Source organism: Ceratotherium simum, chromosome 19 (genome assembly GCF_057802395.1).
Source record: "Ceratotherium simum simum isolate JZ-2026a chromosome 19, ASM5780239v1, whole genome shotgun sequence".
Lineage (NCBI taxonomy): Eukaryota > Metazoa > Chordata > Mammalia > Perissodactyla > Rhinocerotidae > Ceratotherium > Ceratotherium simum.
In genome coordinates this window covers 38,220,983-38,241,791 of record NC_141918.1, presented here as the reverse complement: position 1 = coordinate 38,241,791, position 20,809 = coordinate 38,220,983, and the positions used below count along the sequence as shown (strand labels likewise).

The following is a 20,809-nucleotide window of genomic DNA, read 5'->3' as shown; positions in this document are numbered from 1 at the left end:
TTTAAATGAAACTTTGAAACTTTCCAACTTTGTAAGCCCACTCTTTCCTGATATGATATATTCATAACAAGCACTACATACCTGGGTACTGTTTGTTCTCCATTAGAGTTTTATTTTTTAGTTTGGTTTCTTTGGTCATGATTAAAAGCTCCTTAGAATATTTAAAAGAATTAGACGTAAGAAATGCTTACTTACTATTTCATAAACCATTACCAACTTGAGACATTAACAAATAATAAAATGAACTAGAGACAGAGAAGCAGAAATGAAAAGACAAACAAAGAGCTCAGTCAATCTACAAACCACAGAATCAGGCCAGAAAAATCTCAAATTGAAAATTTAAAAGATGTCTTTAATAATACAAACTTCAAAATGACTCTGATATTAAACTGTAAACCAGTATTTATATATTTCAGTTAAATTCTCAAATACTATGGAATGTTAACTTTGGATAAGCCCAAAATAAATGAAATTATAGTGAGTGGTTCAGTGGCCTGCACAAAGTAGGTATTCAATGTTAGTTGAATGAAATCTTGCTGAGAAATCACTTCTGTTCACAGGAAGCTACTCTCTCTATAAGAATAAAATCTCTCTTGCAAACTAGTATCTACAAATTACTCTTTCTACTCAATTCCTCAGCTTGGAGAGGCTGGAGAATGGCACAGAAATAATAAGAGTAAAATTTTTCTTTCAAACATCTCCCCAATTATTTCTTTTTTCCTACTACTTGCCATTGGCATTTAGCCTAAATAAAGATCCTCTTAGTGAATGATAACCAAGGTGGATAAAGAAACCTATCTTTCAAATAATTTTATGTCATTTCTGTAAAGGACTTTATATTGTAGAGTAATTTCTTTAAAAAAAATGCAAAGTATTTGAAAAAAACCACCAGATAAGTCATTTTAAGTAAAATTCTAATTTTGAAAAGAAAAATCTTTTATGATCTTTATTCTCAACATTTCAAAATCAAATATAAAAACCTACTGACATTCTAAATATACCATCTGTTCATGTATTAGAGTCTCCATTTTAGCAATATTTAAATTTTTATTGTATTAAAAACTACTACATATCCTTGTTTTGTAGAATAATTATGTTAGCACAGTAAGCATCAAGTAAGCAATGACCACTATGAGTATAGCTTAAGAGGACATAAAAGACACAGACATGATACAATTTGAAAAGTTTTTTTTGTTGTACCTACTTTCAAGCTATTGCAGGCATGGTTGAACATAAGCCAAATTTAAAAGCATCACTGAAGAACTTAATTGTATATGTAAAAATATAGTGGAGACTATAGTTTTCTTTTCCAAAAGTAGTAGTAATTTAATTATGATAAATTTAGAGTACTTACTCTAAAAGAGGTGGAAGTATGTCACAATTCAAAACAAAATCTCTGCACTCTGCATTGTCACCAGCAATATTACCAAGTGCCCAAACAGCCTTAGAAAAATAAGAAAAAGATATTCTCTTAGGACAATATCCTAAATAAGATGCTCTATGTTAAGAATGAGATTTTGGTACAAAATGAACCAAGTGATAGTTTTCAAGATGTGGAAAAAAATGCTAGTAGGGTGGTAAGAAAGGAAAACTTTAAAAATGCCATTTAATAATATTTTTAATCAAATTGAAAGAAAGCATTTTAAAAATTTTCCTTACATACTAGTGAAATGTTTATTCTGCTCAACAAAGAGCATAGTTTGTCGACTCCGAATCTACGTGGAGAGGCACAATATATCTATTTGGTGAACTTTCTAGTTACCTATACTAGAGGTTTGCTCCTATGCCAAGAAATCCACTCACTGGGAAGGGATGATTTGTAAAAGAAGAAGGGAAGGAGAAACAAAATGTAGAAAAGTGAGGTAAAGCTAACTTGAGAATTAGTTTGGATTGATCCTTGAAAATAAGTTTAGAATTAGTCCAGGTTCATTATAATTTTTAAAATAAATGGCATTAAAGATGATTCACTTATAAATTTCAATTAGATGAGAAATTATACAAATGCAAATTATCATTTTATTATATTCTCATTTCAAATTTTTCATGTAAGTACAAAATTAACACAAGTTACTTTTTCAATTGGGAAAATTCTGTTTTAACATTTAAAATATGAGTTAATATTTTTAACATCTACCCTAGACCTAAGTTGATTTTCTATTTTTTTATGAAAAATTTTGAAAGTAATGACATTTTCCCCCCTGTGAAGTCTAATATTCTGTTGGTGGGGATATCAACTGGTACAACTCTTTTGGAGGTCAACTTTGAAATATGTAATATGAACTTTAAAAAAATTTATCTTTTGACCAGGTAAAGTCATTTTTCCCTAATGAAATAATCAAAAGGCACATAAAGACTAATATATAATGATGTTCATCACAATATTATTAATAATACTAATAACCTAAAAATAACTCAAACATAAATTGAGGAATAGATAAATTATGGTACATACTTGAATGGATATTGAGTAATCAGTAAAATTTTCTTGGAAGAATAATTAATGCTATAAAACAAGGCTCCTAATGTTAGTGTTAAGTGGGAAAAAAATTACATAAAACTGAATGGATGAATGGAACAGTAGAAAGATCAACAGATCAATTTGCATAAAAATAATTCAAAACAAAAATACCAAAACACTGAATTTTCTTTAAATGGTACAAATTATATGTAATTAAATCTTCCTTCTTACAACAATTATGAGAATTTATTCACTAAGTTTATTTAAAAATGGTTCTATTTAAAATAATGTGATATTTTTAAAAGAAACAACAAAATAATCTATGCACATGCAAAAAATAAGGAGTCAGATGGGCCCAAGTTTAAAACCTGGTTCAGCCATTCACTGTGACTTTGAGTAAGCTACTAACTTTTCCGGGTCTCAGTATGCTCTTTTATAAATGGGAATAGTAATTCCTATGATAGCTGACATCGCACTTATAGAGAACACAGGATTATTCTGGAGACAGTTCATTTTTCCTCCCTCTAATTTGACGCTGAATAGAAATGACTGCATTTTAACAAATGCAATGATTAGGCAATTTGGCACAAAATGAATTTCAAATCATAATCACAAATGGTACTTTCAGGAAAAAATTAAAATCTAGTAAATATAACAGTTCAAATTAGAAACTTACCTGTTCCTGAACATCTTCATGCTCTGAATTAAGAAGTTTGATGAAAATTGGAACAGCCCCTGTTTCAATCACTACCTTGGTATGCAGAAAAGTTCCAGATGCTATATTAGTTAATGCCCACGCAGCTTCAAACTAAGGAAAAATAAAAGTAGAATAAATGAAAGCACCAAAGAAACATCAGAAAGGGGAAGAAGAGAGGGAGTAAAGACTGCAGTGGACAACTCTGAGAAAGACTGACTTATGATTAGTAAGATTCAATGTGAAATCAGATTTCATAGATGCAAATCTTTAAAAAAAAATGATTCCTCAATCTGGTAAAACAAGAACTGAGAAAGAACATAATGAAAATTTACAAAATCATTAACAATAAATGAACACATTTGAACTTATAATTCACAAAACTCCTAATGTTTACTATTAGAGAGCCAGGTGTTCTAAAGCAAGCAGTTTAAAAATAAATGAGACACTACTTAATAGAGCAATAGTAAATTTATGGAACTCAGAATCATAAAAGGTACTTCTATTTCCCTAGGGATCATCTACTCCTAACCTCCCCATTTAAGAAACAAGAAAATTAGAAGTCCAGAGATTTAGGTGATTTATTCAAGGTCAAAGAGTTAATTATTAGCAGAGCCAGGACTAGAACTTGTGGTATTCTTTTAAGCAGCAGAGCCTCTGGAAAGTTATTCATATCAATTCAATTAGAGTTTGAATATACTCATACATGATGAATTTATAACAGAAGCAACTGAGAAAATTCAACCCATGGCTCCCAAACAATAAATCAGCAAATTATTGAAAATTACCAACAAATCCACAGGCAAACTAAGGAGTTCTTATAGTTTTAAAAATATTTGACATACATAGCCAACTTTTCACATGAAGGTAGATATCATTATGATTCATAAAATTAAAATGCACCCAAAAGCATTACTGAAAGGCATGAAAACTACAGTTACTATTACGTATGAGACTGAGAAAAATATTTAAGGGAGGGATTTATATTAAAAAAAAAAAGGAGATCATAGTCCTAACCAATTGTAGATAATGAAATAAACTAAAGGACAAATAAAAAGTTACTCCATAAAATTATTCTTGGTATCCCCAGGAGAAAGCATTAGTGAAGAGTGGTGAATTCACAAGCCTAGAGAACAGACAATTAACATAAAAAGAGTGATATCAGTAAGCGGGGAACTGTGGCAAACTAGAAGAGCACGTCTATGATTAAAAAAGAAAAAAAAAAGGAAGGAGGGGCCGGCTGGTGGCGTACTAGTTAAGTTCACGTGCTCCGCATAGGTGGCAGGGTTCGCAGGTTCGGATCCCGCACGTAGACCTACACACCGCTTATCAAGCCATGCTGTGGCAGCCTTCCATATACAAAATAGAGGAAGGTGGGCATAGATGTTAGCTCAGGGCCAATCTTCCTCACCAAAAAAAAAAGGGGGGGAGGGATAAAGAACTTTCTAATTAAAAATAAACAGGCAGAGCTCCCATTCAGTGCCACTCGATCTCTACAATGTAGCAACAACATTAACTTTTCTGATTTGGCAAAAACCTAGATTTTCATTTGAAATTCCCCAATTTTTTAAAGGCCTATATCTAATTCATGTTTTAAAATATGTGCAGGCCAAACAAAACTTGTTTGTGGCCTAATCTGGCCTTAGGCCCCCAGGTGGCCGCCTATTAGTTAAACCAACGTTTTGAACTAGCATATTTCATATGAACTTGGGTAATATGGCACAGCATATTGCTGCTCTAAGACAATATTGATGAATTTCATTAGGTTTTAATTATAGTGATTAATAAATGCTCCAGTTCTCAATGTTCTTGAATATACTATACTCTCTACACATGCTATTCTCACAACCTGAAATTAATTTTCCTCTTTTCAGCCTGCCAAACTCTCATTCATTCTCGAGACTAGCCAAGCAACACTACCTTTGTGTAGTCTTCCTAGACTTCTCCTAAACAGATAAGTTGCCACAGTCTCTGTGCTCCCAAAGCACTTTATTTATTTATTTTTTTGTGAGGAAGATCAGCCCTGAGCTAACACCTGTTGCCAATCCTCCTCTTTTTTGCTGAGGAGACTGACCCTGGGCTAACATCTGTGCCCATCTTCCCCTCATTTATATGGGACGCTGCCACAGCATGGCTTGACAAGCGGTGTGTCGGTGCACACCTGGGATCTGAACCTGCGAACCCTGGACCCCCAAAGTGGAGCACAGGCACTTAACCTCTATGCCACTGGCTCGGCCCCCCAAAACATTTTATTTATAGTTCTGTTATAGCACTAAGCATACTATGTTATTGCAGATCTGTTTATGTGTTTGTCTTCCTCAACAAACAGTGAAGAACTTTTGCAGAGTGACAATCTCTTACTCAATATCGTAACTTCAATTCCTTACACAGTGTATGGCTCAAACTAGCATTCAATTTTATTTATTCATATTCACTCATTTCCTCTTTCATTCATTTAGAATTAAAGAGCCAAATAATAAACTAGATATCAGGAGGCTTCAATTTTAGTCTGGACTCAGAGCTTATATATAAAGGAAAGGGACTAGATGTCCTGAGCTCCAGTCCTTACAGCACTAACACCGAAAGACTTTGAAAACTAATTGACAGTAAGACTAAAACACTAATAAAGTGGGCTTTCCCTCAGAGACCCTTATTGTAAATATTCTGAACAATTTTTCAGCATAAAACTCATGATGGGTGACATTCATGTGTACAAGAGATTCCTTTGCTTATATCGAAAATGTGAGGACCTTTCCCAAATTATTCAGATGAGTGGAACACGATTCTAAGTTGTAATTTCAACAACTATTACTGGAATACCAGTTAACAGCTGTTCATTCTGACACCACCACTGATAAGTGAAGTGTAGGTCTTGGGCAATTCCTGATAAACAGATACAATTCCACTCCATACTCTTATTTAAAAATATATATAGCAATGAAAGTCAGGAATAAAAATCTTTTTATTAACAGTAAAGTAATTATAAACTTCAGTAATTTACTATTAGTAGCCAATTATTTGGAAGACATCTTAAAACTGTCACTATAGTATAATCGAGAAGCAACGCTCTTTTGGACAAACCTAACTTTGGTAACATTTTTAGCAAATTATACAAACTTGTTCTTTTTTTCAAAAAAAGAACTAATCAATCAGATAAAAATGTTTTAAGAGGTAAAAGAGTTGATACTAAAAAGTTACGACTAGTTAACTACAAGCCAAAATAAATTTAGCCATTAAATTAACATTTTAGTTTGAGATTTTCTAAAACAGTTATTAAAGGTTGACAACTACAAAATTTTCATTAAAATTAGGAATGATTTTATACACTTTTCCAAAAATTGTTTAATAAAATAACAGTTCCTAGAAGACACTAGCAGTGCAACCAGGATCAAGGAAAGACAGGTGACACTACCTTTTCCTTAGTTGCCAAGTATTTACTCAATGCTTACAATATATTCAGTATTGTAGAAGTATCACTTTCACTAGAAATTTAATCATATGTCATTTCTAGAAAGAGATTAAGAAAGAAAACTATAAAACTCACTTGTAAAGTACAATTTTCATTTCTTTCAAGAAATTTCACAAATCTCTGTACAACTCCTGGTTTCTGTATAACTTGATCTATTGGTGGATTAGGTTCTAAAAATTAAAAAAAGAATGAAGTTATTATAAAGACACAAAAAGACAACTATCAGGTCTCTGTGTCAATTAACAGGACACAGAAAATAACTCTTTCCTAGGTTTCACTGACTAAGTTTAAACCCTTAGCTGGATGTAACTGAAGAAGACAAATGTTCTCATAATTGTAATGCTTACTGCAAAGTAAATTATTTCTCATTAACCATAATGATAAGAAAATTCTAAAATATTTCCTACACAAATATTTAAATTTTATAAGTTGAAGGCTATTTAGGAGGTCACCTTCACAACATGAGAGTATTTCAGTCCAATACTCAAAACGCCAACTGAGGGCCGGCTCCGTGGCTTAGCAGTTAAGTGCGCGCGCTCTGATGCTGGCGGCCCGGGTTCGGATCCCGGGAGCGCCCCGAGGCACCACTTCTCCGTCCAACGTGAGGCCGAGTCCCACGTACAGCAACTAGAAGGATGTGAACCTATGACATACAACTATCTACTGGGGCTTTGGGGGGAAAAAACTGAATAAATAAAATCTTTAAAAAAAAAAAAAAAACGCCAACTGAGGGATATAGTTCCCACTAATTCTTTATAACACAAACCTCAGTTTCCAAGGATGTCTCCTTCACTATCAACCATGAATTGCTTGTCTCAGCCAAATGAGGTTTTATTCTGCCAGGGTATTTATTTACAGAATGCTACTGGACTATCTAGAACTCTTGATATGTCTTCATGAAATGCAGAGGGCTTTTGAAAATCAACAAATCTCTAAGAAATTTTAAAACAAAGATATGCAAAATTAAAACAAAGATATTTCAGCTACTGGCAATCTAAGGACCAAGAACTCTTTCTTCTCCCTTGGTTTCAGCACAAAGTATCCTCTTGTGGGTCTCCAATAACTTCTCTCTTGTGTTCCTTTGGGTTAGTTTTCTTTCCATCATTTAGTCTCTTCCTAGAACATTTACCTATTTTGCTAATTCAATTATTACTTATGATTATCATTTGTGACAATTCACAAATTTAACTTTCATAACTGACTTCTTCTCTCCTCGATTCTAGACCATATTTTTAACTGCCTATTGGCCATGTTTTTTTTTCACACCCTCTTTAAAATGTAGTATAACCAAAACCAAACTCATAATATCACTATGCTTATTCCTTCCCCTTGTCCTATGCCCACCACCCAAATCTGTCTATTACTGAGGTATGTGTCCACCTACCTAGACACACAAGAGAAATCTCATTTCCACTTTGACTCTTTCTTTTCTTCATTCCTCTGTTTGACTATGTTACTGAACGTAAATAACTCACATATAACCATTAATATATTGTGTTTATTCAGCAGAATGAATAAATAAAATGGTAACCATAAACCTCTGCACAAATCTTGCTTGTCTGATATAGAAAAACTTTATTATTAAGTTTTAAACAGGCTTAAATCTTAGAAATCATGTTCTCGATTGTTAAGAAAGGTTTTCTTAGGAATGGACTTATTTCTTCCTTTTCTTCTTTTTTCTACAAATTTGCTATCCTTCTAACTTGATCAAAAATTAGAGATTTCCACAAAGTTAGTAAAGCTATACCCATAAAGCTTTATTTGGGTGTTCTAAATGAAATATCTGGATTCTTCAAAACGCAAATTTCAGACCCTAGCTTAAACTGTTGTTATGGTTATAAAATAGCAACAGGATAAAACAATATATATTATTAATGCTTTTACTCCCCACCTTTAAAAATATCAAAACTAAATTATAAGGTTGTAGTTACCATCTTCACCTTCTAGTTTTTTCTTTTTCCAAAGGAAAATTCTAAATCTACTATCCTCTTTTTTTTTTTAAGGGACAAAAATTTTGTCTTGCTCTTTTTATTGGAGGGGAGAGGGAGGGGAGGTTGAGAGAAGGAAGTAAATGTAGGATTTCCTGGTTAGAGGGTGAGAACTGGGTATTGAGACTGTTAGCTATATCTATAATATAGATAGATATACAGAGATATGATACATACATAGATGAAAGAACTCAAATATAGTATCTTCCTGGAGAATTGAAAGCAACACATTTATGGTTACTTTCATCTAAAAGAAAACAATTAAAGTGCACTTGGAACATCAGCTAAACTAACAGGTATCATGAACTATTAACTTTCACATTGGCATTATACTGACAGAATAATAGCCTATATAATCGTATAAAGGTGATAAACTATTACAGAGAAGAGTTTTAGTCAACATGGCAATGTAAACATAAGTAATATAGAGGAATACCTGCTTCAGCACTGAAAACTAAGGAAGAGTCATCCACAAGAAAAAAGACTTGGAGAAATTTCTATAAAACTAGGATTGAAGAAAAGGACAACTTGTAATTTACATCCACAAGAGAGGCCATGACAGGGAAGTAAATAAGAGATTCTAGCAAAATGTCACTATCATGACTTAGAGGAGTTACATTTTAGCTCCAGTTCTAATTCTGGCTCCTTTCCCATGTTTTCTACAGAGATGGATCAAGTAAAATGACAGTAAATCTAATATTTTTCTAGGCCTGATGAATTTGACAGGAACACACATCAATCAGTAAAAGAAAACATCTATAACTCCTGTTGTATGCCCGACCTGGGCAAGCATAATCCCACTATGAAGAAACAGAAAAAAGTCATTGACTTATGAAAAGACAATACAGTTTAAAAGAAACAGAATATCCGGAGGAATTAGGGCAAATAAGGATAAAATTTTATGACCAAAGAATTCAGTAATAGGGGAGCTGTGGTATGAAAACACCAGTGGCAAATTGTAACATCCTTAAACAGAATTAAATCTAAATAAATTCTGTTAATAGGTTATAATATAATGCATATGTCAAAAAGAAATCTTGAAAGAGAATATGATTATGTAAAAAAGAATTTTACAACATTAATCTGACTCAAAAATAATCCCAATTACAAAAAAAACTGTGGAGTATGGTGAGGAAGAGGAAGCTATTCTTGAGTGTATAAGGATTTCCTAACACTGCTAAGCTACTTTAGCTTGGAAAACAAGGAAACAAAACTTAAAAGTATTTATGAACAAGAACTACAATGAGAAAGCAAAGGCAAAAGCCTTGTAACCTGTGCTGACCTGAACACAAGATTTCTTTCATTTCTCATGTGTTACTAAATTCTGTCTCTCTTAGGAAGAGAAGGCGGCTGCGCCAAGGCATTTTCAAAATCTTATTGGTTCATGTATACAACTCAACATAACTAGAATTACTAACTCTATAAATTCCACATATGAAACGTAAGATAAGAAATTTTTATAAACTCAATATAAAATTGAACAAATAACATAAATAGGCAATTATGAATTACAAGTCAATAATTAAAGAAAAATGTTCAACCTGAGTACCCAAAAAGTGCGACACAATGAGCTACCATTACATAAGCATTTTTTTCTTTTTTAAAGATAATTGTGTTGGTAAGAATATAGTGAAATGAATACCTGTCAAACTGAAGATTAGAGTATAAATTAATACATTGTTTATTCCCTTTGATACATAATTCACTTTTATGAATTTATACTAAGGAAATTTTAGGTTGTACAAGGATTTATGTAGCATTGTTTATGAAAATCAAAAATTGGGAAAAACTGATTACATTATTTTATTATTGTATAATAATGTAAATTATTTTACATTCATACTTTAATGTTATGCTGTCATTTAAAAAAATCACGTCTGAAAAATATTTCTACAAGAATTTAAAAATATGTACCCCTAACTTGGTTTCTTGGTAGCAGGACTAATGATTTTTATATTGGCTTTTTAAAATTCTTTTATCTTTGTTGGGACCAGCCCGGTGGCGCAAGCAATTAAGTGCGCATGCACCACTGCGGCGGCTCAGGGTTCGTGGGTTTGGATCCCGGGTGCACACTGATGCACCACTTGGCACGACACACCGTGGCAGCATCCCATATAAAGTGGAGGAAGATGGGCATGGATGTTAGCCCAGGGCCAGTCTTCCTCAGCAAAAAGAGGAGGACTGGCAGATGTTAGCTCAGGGCCTATCTTCCTCACAAAAAAAATTAAATAAATAAAATTCTTTTATTTTTGCAAATATTATACAATCAACATGTTACTCTGATAATATAATGTTTAAAAAATAGAGGTTATTTAAAAATATATTTTAAAGAAAAATTAAGACCTACCGGCAAAGAAAAGTGTCTTAAAATAAAACATATCTAATAATACTAAGTACAATTACTAAGTACTAAAATATCTAATAAAACTCTACTACAGAATCTTGTAATATCCAATAAGCATATTGAAAATAATTCTTGCCTTTAGAAAGGAGCTTTCTAAATTTCTGTGTTGCTGTTAGTTGTTGTTCAGCATTATTAGAAAAAATCATCTGAACCATATCTGTGGTGATAACTTCTTCCTAAAACACACAAAAGAAAATACAATTTATCATTTAAATATTTTGCATGAATAATATTTGCTGTATCCACTGTCTCTGAAATATTATTGAAGTATAATTTGAAATACATTTTTGTAATATCTACCTCTGGAACAGGTACAGTGGAACTGATATCCGGATCCTGGATAGGACTTTCTAGCATAGATTCATCATTTCTGGGCAAAGAGACATTTCTGCGTTTGAACAACTGTAATAAAGAGAAATCACTTTATACATTGAGCTTTCCATAAAACACTGAATTCCCATAAAATTACATTTTTCATTTAAGTGAACAAAACAAACTAATAATTTTATCATTTAAAATTCTGAATATTTCAGTATTTTCCAATCATACCAGGAAGACCCAAATTATCTATGAGAAGTTAAACTTTCTGGGCTAGGTTAGCTCCTGCCCTGCAGACTGCTTTGGGCCATTCTTTTTTTTTTTTTTTTTTTTTTTTTTTTTTTTAAAGGTTTTATTTATTTATTTTTTCCCCCAAAGCCCCAGTAGATAGTTGTGTGTCACAGCTGCACATCCTTCTAGTTGCTGTATGTGGGACGCGGCCTCAGCATGGCCGGACAAGCAGCGCGCCGGTGGGAGCCCGGGATCCGAACCCGGGTCGCCAGCAGTGGAGCGCGCTCACTTAACCACCAAGCCACGGGGCCGGCCCTGGGCCATTCTTAATCTCCAATCTTTTACCAACTGCCCGGCCCATAAGTAGAGTACACAATTACATTTTACAGCATTTGAAAAAGCACATATGCTCACACTGGATTATGAAATGTCTAAGAATTTTTCCAAGAAAATCTTAATTAAAAAGCAAATCTGTTCCATGAGAGAGAGAACATATGGTATCTTAACAAACTTAGTATATCAGATTAACAAGGAATAGAGAATAACTTGCAGGGAAAGATGGCCCTATGCTTATTAATTCAGTAGTGGATAAACACAAAGGAAAAAAGAGACCACAAGAAAAAAAATTTGTAACTATGTGTGATGATAGATGATAACTAGATTTACTATGACAATCATTTTACAATATATACAAATATTGAATTATGTTGTACACCTGAAACTAATGTAATGTCAATTTTACAGCAATAAAAAAATACAGTTTAAACATCAAGTTTTATTTAGCACTTTTTATTAAAAAATATAAAGCTGAACAAATAATATAAATAGGTAATTATGAATTACAAAGTTACTTTTCATTGAAAAGTCTGGAGGAAATGGTTATAGTTATCCTGTTTCCAAACGGTTATTTTTTAAGTAGTTCAGAAATATCCATTGATAATTTTTATTGTTTTTGCCATAATTTTAGTACCTAGTACAGTTCCGAGCACCTCATGGATGCTTAAGAACTAGAAGTTAAATCCACGAACAAATAACTGTTCTGTTTTAAAAAAAAAAAAAAAAGGAGAAAAGAGACATGGTAAGGTAACTGAGAGAGATTTATAGGTACATCTTCTAAATCAATTAAGGAAAAAAAATCTGGCATCATATTCTTTTTGACAGATACAAAAATAACTGCTCTTCAATCTGTACACAGTTCTCTTTCTAATCATTCATTCAACAGATTTTTTTTGAGTACCTACTATAATATAGTAAGGACTGTGCTAGATACTACAGATAGAGAGATGACAAATTATAATCATGTTTCTAAAACAGGCCTTCCTCCACTTTCTTAATTGCTAGTCCTTTTCATATACTAGATTTAATTTGTGTGAGGACAACACCCTCCTAATTATTTATGAATACTTCTAAATTTAAGTATATCCTAGAATGAAAAATGTTGAAATGCAATCTTTTAAATGACTTTTCTATTCCATATATTATAGATACAAAGTTCAAACAGAGCAGGCTGAGATCTAGATGATGACACTATAGGAGGAACAATATGAATAGCATAGGAAGATGCTTATAATTAACTTAGGGGCAAGAGCTATGAAAACTGCAAAGCAACAAATGAATATAAGTAATGTTTTTTAGGGGGCAAATTTTACAATGACAAATGGAAGTGACCTAAATAGGCTCAAGAGTAAAAATTTCTTAGCAGTGGGGTAGAAATATGATTAACATAAACGGTTTATCAATGCAACAGAAAAGCCATTCCTGTCAGTGATTAAAATAGCACAGGATTCTGATTCATGAATTTGCTAATGTTAATCCTGGAGACTAATAAATTAAAGAATAGATTTACGTATATTCAATGTCCTAAAATACTTTTTCATTTAAAATTATCCAAAAATTAACAACAATAAAACTTTTAAAATCTGTACATAATAATGTTTTGTATTAAACAGAATTAAATATTTTAAAACACCTACCTGTTCTTCTCTCTTTTGTTTTCGAAGCTGTATTCCTTCTTCTTCTCTTCGTCTACGCATTTCTTGAGGATTTAGGGCTTTATTCTTATAACTTTTCATTCTGTAGTTATCTTTCCCTGGACTAGCCATGGCATCTTAAGGTTAGGAGAGAAGAAAACAGATACTGATAACTCTGAAAGCAACACGGAATATTTACTGTAGGGCTGCTAAACTCAGGCTCACGGATTAAAGAGATCGGCAAAACCCACTCTGAAAATGAGGCACAAAGAATATCCTCTCACTCCCATATCAAAATTGGAACAAAACGGCAAAATATTTTAGGAATAAACTATCAAACAAATAATAGATTTTCTAAACACAAAGTCATTATCTTAATTTCACTGATTCTAAGATGCACTCCCCCATCCCTGGTATTTTAAACTTTCTGAAGTGGAATCCATCTTAAAATCACTGTCAGCCAGGAAATAATCATGACACAGTTGGGTAAAAAACTTCTCAATTACAGCTTCAGGCAAGATCAGGAAACAGCCAGAATTGAAGTGTCTTAAATTCAGTGAAATATGGTATTAGGCTTCAATAAGCACACCTCAAAGATTTATTGAGGTCTGGCTTCTTTCATTTACTTAAGGCCCTCAGTAAATAAGGCTACACGGGTCATGATGTGAGTCATGACTTTGATACCGGTTTTCAGAACTTTAGTATAATTACTTCTTTTTAAATATTGAAATACTTCTATACTGTATTGTTAAACAGTTTTATTACAGATGTATTTAAAAACATTAACATTCACATAAACATTATATTGTTAGTATATTTAAAATATTTATTTTATATAAATATGAAATTTTATATTTGAAATATATGTAATTTTTACTTTTAGAAAACGAATTATAAACACTTTTTAATAATAGTATTATACTGATATTTTGCTATTATCTGAAATGAATACTAAATTACTGATATTATAACCTATTCTAGATTTACACATAAAAAAATCAATCTAAAGCAGGGTTTCAACTTGACTTTAACATGAGAGATAATTAGTGGCTACCTAGAATGTTACTCTGATAAATTCTGAGGACAAACCCATGTCCGTCCAGAGAGAATGCTGTGATCAATTAGCACTTATGAAGTAAACACAGGAGAAGGAGAGGCTGACATTTATCTGCCATCTCTGACGTAGAAGAGATAGACTAATGAACTTGCAAATTATATTGTTAGTAGTAAAGTACACTAAAACATATGCATTAAATCCTGTGAGAGCACAGAAGACATAGCAAGTAACTGTGCCTTAGGGAGCTCTGAAAGGCTTCATAGTTATCCCATCTTAAAAGACAAGCAAGAATTTGCCAGGGAAAAGCATATAAAGGGAAGGGGGAAGGAACAAGCATTTCAAGCAGAGAGAATATATGCAAAGGCAGAGATCCTGAAAAAGCCTAGTAGAACTACACAACAGTAAGTAATTGAGTGTGCCTGAACAAGAGGATGCACGGCAGAACGGACAGAACATAAAGCTAGAAAGGTAGGTAAGATCACATATGGTTCCTGTAATCTGGTTGAGAAATTTGGACTTGAGGCTAAGGAACAGAATTAAAGAAATTAAAGAGATGGTTGTTGATGAAGCCCTAAACTAAATTAATAGTTGCATTGCAGATACAGAAGACAGACTGGATTCCAAAAACACTTCTGAACTTAATTCAATAAGAATTTTAGGCCAAATGAATATAAGGCATATGTGGTGAAGAAGAAAAGGGAGTCAAGGATGACTCCATGGTTTTTAGCTTGAACTATTTCAGCATGATGCCAAATAACCCAAGACAATGAATACAAATGGAGGATCAGAGTGGTGGGTTTGTTTGCTTACCTGCTTGTTTTTGAGACAAGAATAATGAATTCAATCGTTTTATTTTTTAATTTACATACAGTAAAAATCACTCTTTTGGTATGCAGTTCTATGTATTTGACAAACGCAAAGGCATATAACCATTATCCCCAAAAGACTTCCTCATGCTGCTCCCATTAGCCCTCCTCCTACCCTTAATACCTGGCAACCACTGATTTGTTCTCCATCTCCATAATTCTGCCTTGTCCTGAACTTCACATAAATGGAATAATACAGTATGTAGTCTTGAGTTGGCTTCTTTCACTTAATATAGTGTATCTGTGAGTCATCCATGTTGTTGCTATTTATCAACAGTTCATTCCTTCTTAATGTTGAGTAGTATTCTATTGTATGGATATACCACAGTTTATCCATTCATTAGTAGAAGGACATTTAGGTTGTTTCTCGTTTTGGACAATTATGAATAAATCTGCTATAAACATTCATGTACAGGTTTTTGGGTAAATGTAAGTTTTCATTTTTCTCGGGTAAATATCTAGGAGTAGAACTGATGGGTAATATGGCAAGTACATGCTTCACACTATAAGAAACTGCCAAACTGCTTTGCAAATTCCACCTGTGCCCCCCCCAACATACACACTAGACACTACTTCTAAGACCATTAATCTAGGCGACTACACTAAAATCTTTCAATATAAATGTTAACCAAATAAAATCTAGCCCCAACAACTCATATTATTTGTTCCTTTTTCTTCTATAGACTAACTTCCTGCCTGTTATTTAACTTGCATCCATTCTCACTGCAGCTGCTTTCAAGGGGACGTTAAGTCCAAGGAAAATGATCTCTAAAGATACCTCACCCAATGAGATTGTTTCGTTCTCTGGAAAATAACGTTCAAGACTGTATTCAAAGGCTGCTGTCTCATACAAGTTATTTTAAATATAAGAAATGCTATTCAGACACTTCAAAGTTGCAGAGCAGAGAAATTTTTTTTCAGTCATAAGCTTGTTTTTTACCCAGCTCTTTGAAAAGCTGTATTGACGTTAGGCACATAACTGGAATCTGAACTGGATTCTAATATCTATTAAAGGAATTTCTTGTGTCCATCAAGCCTCCATTTCTAGGGTTTGGGTGCCTATTAGCAAAATTACAAGACCACACAAAGAGGGGAAGTGTGCTGACTTGAGCCCCTGCAACCAAACTAGCAGGGGACTTAAAGATCTAAAGGACAGAGCTTTTTCTTGTTTACCAGGAAAGAAAGTCCCTTTCCTACAAACTATGAATCACTGAGTGTTGTAATTAAGAGACATCAAGTCAGAAGTCTTTGAATGTGTTCAAAAAGCCACGAGTAAACGCCAATATCATATTCTTTTGAAGTATCACGATCCCGTTTCCCAGCTTCCAAATTCTTTTCATGTCTTATGCATTATCGAGGAAACACTATTAACTCTTCACCTTGGAAGGGACCTGACAGGATAACCGTCTAACCCCGGCGTGGGGACGTCGGGACCGAGCTCTTCGAGCACCTGCCTCGCGGTGGAGGAGTGCAGCTGGCGGAGAAGAGGGTGCGGCATGTAGGCCCCCGGGGCCGGACCTGCCCTATTCTGGACACCGTGGAACTTCTAATAAGCCGCCGGACGCACACAGACGCTGAGTCCCGGGAGTGAGCGGCAACGTTTGGCAAGACCATGCACCGAGAAGAGGAAGGACCGAGAACGGGGAAGCAGGGCGGCGAGAGGATGAGAGCGGCTGCCCGAAACTCCTTCCGAGGAGCAGCCCGGCTGTCAGAGGATCTGGACTCCCCGCGCCTTCGCGTCCGCACGGGAAAGGTCCGGCTGCCACGCCCCCGTCACCGCTGTCTCCCGCAGGGGAACCTGAGAAAAGCCTCGGTACGGCATGGTCCTCAACCCTCCGCAAGGAAAGGGGTGAACAGACAGTGGCCCCAGGCACTAGTAGCTCCCACAGGGACCAAACCCGAGGCTCACCCAACCTGGCCTGTGTCACTCCCACTTACCCATTAATGTGGCACTAACCCGTGCCCCGACTTCCCAGTCGCCGGCTGCGACGTCTGCTGCAGATAACAGTAGAGTCGCCACTCCGCCCCTAGCGTGGAGCCCAACGACCAGGTTCGCAATTCAAGATGGCGGCCATCTGCGCCCCTTCCCCGAGACCCCGAGGCTCGGCTCCCAGAAGCCCTTGCACGCGGCGGCGGCGGCGGCGGCGGCGGCTGCAGGGACCGGCGGAGGGGCGGAGAGAAGCGCGCGCCCCAGCCCCCCCCACCGAAGGCGGAGCCGGCGCCTGCGCCGACTCCGGTATTTTAACCCGACTGCGGCAGGAGTGTGTCCTACCGTCCTAGTCTTCCATGGAGCTATCTTCGTTCATCACTCACTGTTCGTTAGTTCGTTCATTCATTCATTGGTTCATTCATTCCTTCATTCTACAACCTAGTATTGATTGAAGGCCTAATCTGTGCCCGGCACTGTTTTAGGTACTGGAGCTACAACATTGTACACAACGGATAAAAATCCCAACATCATCGAATTTTACAGAGACTCTTTCTTTCTTCAGCTTCATTAACTTTTTCGTATATGCTCTTCTCGTTTGTTTCAAGCTTTTCAATTTGCCATTCAATTATAATATTGGATTCTATGTAACATCTGGATTTTTGACAACAAAGTAGTCACTGATATATGGAATGAATAACTCCAGATAAAGTACTCTAAATTATTATAACACACATATAGCCTTGTAACTCACCCTGGAGTTCAACAAACAGTATTAATAACATTGTTTTCCAGGTGCAATGCTAGGCACAGAATACAAGGTTAACATATAATTCCTGTCCTGAAGAAGCTCCTATTTTCCATCTCTTGTTCTTTTTGTTCTCTTTTCTGAGAAATTTCGTGGGTTCTTTCAACTCTTTATTGATATATATATCTAAGTAATCCTGCTGTTGTATTTTTTAATCCCAAGAGCTATTTCCTATTTTTGATTCAGGGATTAAATATCTTCTCTTGTCTCGCTGAAGACGTTAATTGTGGTTTCCTTGAAGTTTTTTTTTTTCTCCTTCATTCATTTTCTCCGTTTCTTCAGAGTTCATTTTTTTTTTTCTTTTTGATCCCTTTGGTTTTCATCTTTCCTGGTGATTGTTGAGTATTCATTCATATTTAAGTGAGACACTAAAGAAACCTATTGTAAGTCTACATATCAGTGGGGCTTGTTTACTCACCAGTTGTTGACCTCCCTACAGAGTGATAAAATGGGACTGGGTGCTTTCATTGGAGGACTTTCTAAAAGTCATGATCTGTAGGTCTTTTCTCTTGGACGAATGGTTTTCCCTGGAGAAGAATTTTCCAATCTCCTGACTTGGAGGCACAAATCAGACATCAGAATGTGATGGGGGAAAATGGGTAGGGGCCTCATAATTCAGAATTTAGTTTTCACTATTCTCCATTTTCAGTCCAACACCTTGACTCCCACCCTTAGCTGTGCACTTTGGACTTCGTAGCCTTTCCAGTTCATTTTCTTTATAAACTAAAGCTGTATCCTTCTGTCTGGGAGGGAAAAATGAGTCACTTGGCAACCAGGTAATAGAGGAAATCTGGAGGTAGGGTTCAAACTGCTCCTTATTCAGACTTTTCAGCAAAATGTCCCTCATTTCAGGCCCAAATTTAATATATTTTTCAGAAGTATCTAGTCTTTAATTTCTGAACATTTCCAGCATTGTGGTGTATGAATTAACCTGTTTTTTGTTGACTTCTGTTGTTAGCTAAGTTAGTTACTACTCATCCATCCTTTCTCTAGCTTTCAAAATTTGTTAAAATTGGGCTGGCCTGTGGCTTAGCGCTTAAGTGCGCTTGCTCCGCTACTGGCGGCCAGGGTTCGCATCCAGGGCGCACACTGACGCATCGCTTCTCCAGCCATGCTGAGGCCGCATCCCACATACAGCAACTAGAAGGATGTGCAACTATGACATACAACTATCTACTGGGGCTTTGGGGGAAAAAAAAAAGGAGAAGGATTGGCAATAGATGTTAGCTGAAGAGCTGGTCTTCCTCAGCAAAAAGAGGAGGATTAGCATGGATGTTAGCTCAGGGCTGATCTTCCTCACACACACAAAAAAAATGTTAAAATATCATTAGTTTATTTTTATTATTATTATTGCTTTGTCATTATAGTAGATTTTGAAAGGCAGGGAATATAAATGTACATGTTCAATCTGCCATGTTTAAGCACTCAACCCACAGAATGATTTTTAAAAATATACTGTATATCATCAGATCATGCCACTCTCCTATTTAAATACTCCAATAGCTTTCTACAAAGCCCTACATGATTTGGCCCCTGTCTACAACTCTGACCGCATATTGTAGCCACTCTTCCTTCTAGAACATTATACTCAGGTCACAAAATGTTCTTTTTCTTCCAGCCTTAGAGACTTTGTTCTTATTATATTCTCTGCCTGGAACACTCTTCCTCCTGTTGGTGCAAGGTTTGTTCATTAGCACACTCACCTCCTCAGAGAGACTTTTTCTAACTACATTAGTCCTTTCTATAAATAACCAAGCTTTATTTCCTTCATAGCACTTATCATGATCAGTTTATTTACTTATTTTTTCTCTGCCTCACTAGAATGTGTTTCAAATGGCCTGTGTATTTTGATTAGTGCTGCAGCCCCATTTCCAAGCAGAATGCCTTTCTAACAGACACTCATTAAATATTTGTTGAATGAAATAAGGACTGAACAGTAAAAATAAGGTACGTGTGATCTTGTGATTCTGAGGCAAGAACCTGGCTTAGTCATCCCCCATCTGCAGAGCATAGTTTGGAGTTTGACACCTAGTAGCATTATAAGCCCTTTAGTGATAATAGAATGGAGTGCTACTTAATCAGGCCCTAGACAACGGATATCGTGGACTCGAATAATGCCCTAGGACCAGCCCTGGGAATTCATTCAGAAAGACCTCAGAGCCTAGTGTCTCTCCTGGTAAATCTGGCGTCGGAACCCTGATGGGAGGATGCAAAAATGACTACGACTCCCAGAATGCACTACAACCCAGACCGGCGAGGAGCGGTGCATGCCGGGAGTCCTTCCCTTCTGGGGAAGAGGAAGAACATTTTTAAATGTGAAAGTGGAGGTCGGAGTTTTTGTTTTTTAGTCGCTGGGTCTTTTCCTGGTTAACTGTGTATCTCTGGGGGTAGGGAGGGCCTGCCTCAGTGTTTCAGGCCGGGAAAGGTAATCGACGCTGCGCACGCACTCCTCTGCCGGCGAGCCAGAAGGCGGCAGCGGCGGGACCCGGAGAGGAAGCCCAGCGTAGAGCAGTGTGGCCGCGGCCGGATCTCCGGGCCGGTAGGAACGGACAGTCCCAGCCCTCATTCCTCAGGCCCACAGCTTTCCCCCAGTTAGTGTCCGTCCTGGTTTCGTGCCCT

General features: G+C 35.6%; 2 protein-coding genes across 4 annotated transcripts in view; one reads left to right on the top strand and one right to left on the bottom strand.

Annotated features, from left to right (window-relative positions):
- Window positions 1-17,548, bottom strand: part of KPNA5 (karyopherin subunit alpha 5) — a 48,018-nt gene extending 30,470 nt beyond the window's left edge. Inside the window, exons 1-7 of the mRNA XM_004422251.3 lie at window positions 17,394-17,548; window positions 13,536-13,669; window positions 11,314-11,415; window positions 11,090-11,189; window positions 6,697-6,791; window positions 3,135-3,266; window positions 1,355-1,443 (exon numbers count right to left, since the gene is read on the bottom strand). Coding sequence (XP_004422308.1) covers window positions 1,355-1,443; window positions 3,135-3,266; window positions 6,697-6,791; window positions 11,090-11,189; window positions 11,314-11,415; window positions 13,536-13,669; window positions 17,394-17,397 — 656 coding nt within the window. The 5' untranslated portion in view covers window positions 17,398-17,548. The remainder of the gene's footprint in view (window positions 1-1,354; window positions 1,444-3,134; window positions 3,267-6,696; window positions 6,792-11,089; window positions 11,190-11,313; window positions 11,416-13,535; window positions 13,670-17,393) is intronic.
- Window positions 17,549-20,498: 2,950 nt separating this feature from the next.
- The window catches only part of ZUP1 (zinc finger containing ubiquitin peptidase 1), a 29,306-nt gene continuing 28,995 nt past the window's right edge, over window positions 20,499-20,809 (top strand). Inside the window, exon 1 of one of the 3 annotated variants that reach the window (XM_087444029.1) lies at window positions 20,499-20,517. The gene's annotated coding sequence lies outside the window, so the exon portion shown is untranslated. The other 2 variants (XM_014781187.2, XM_087444028.1) reach the window with 2 other exon arrangements.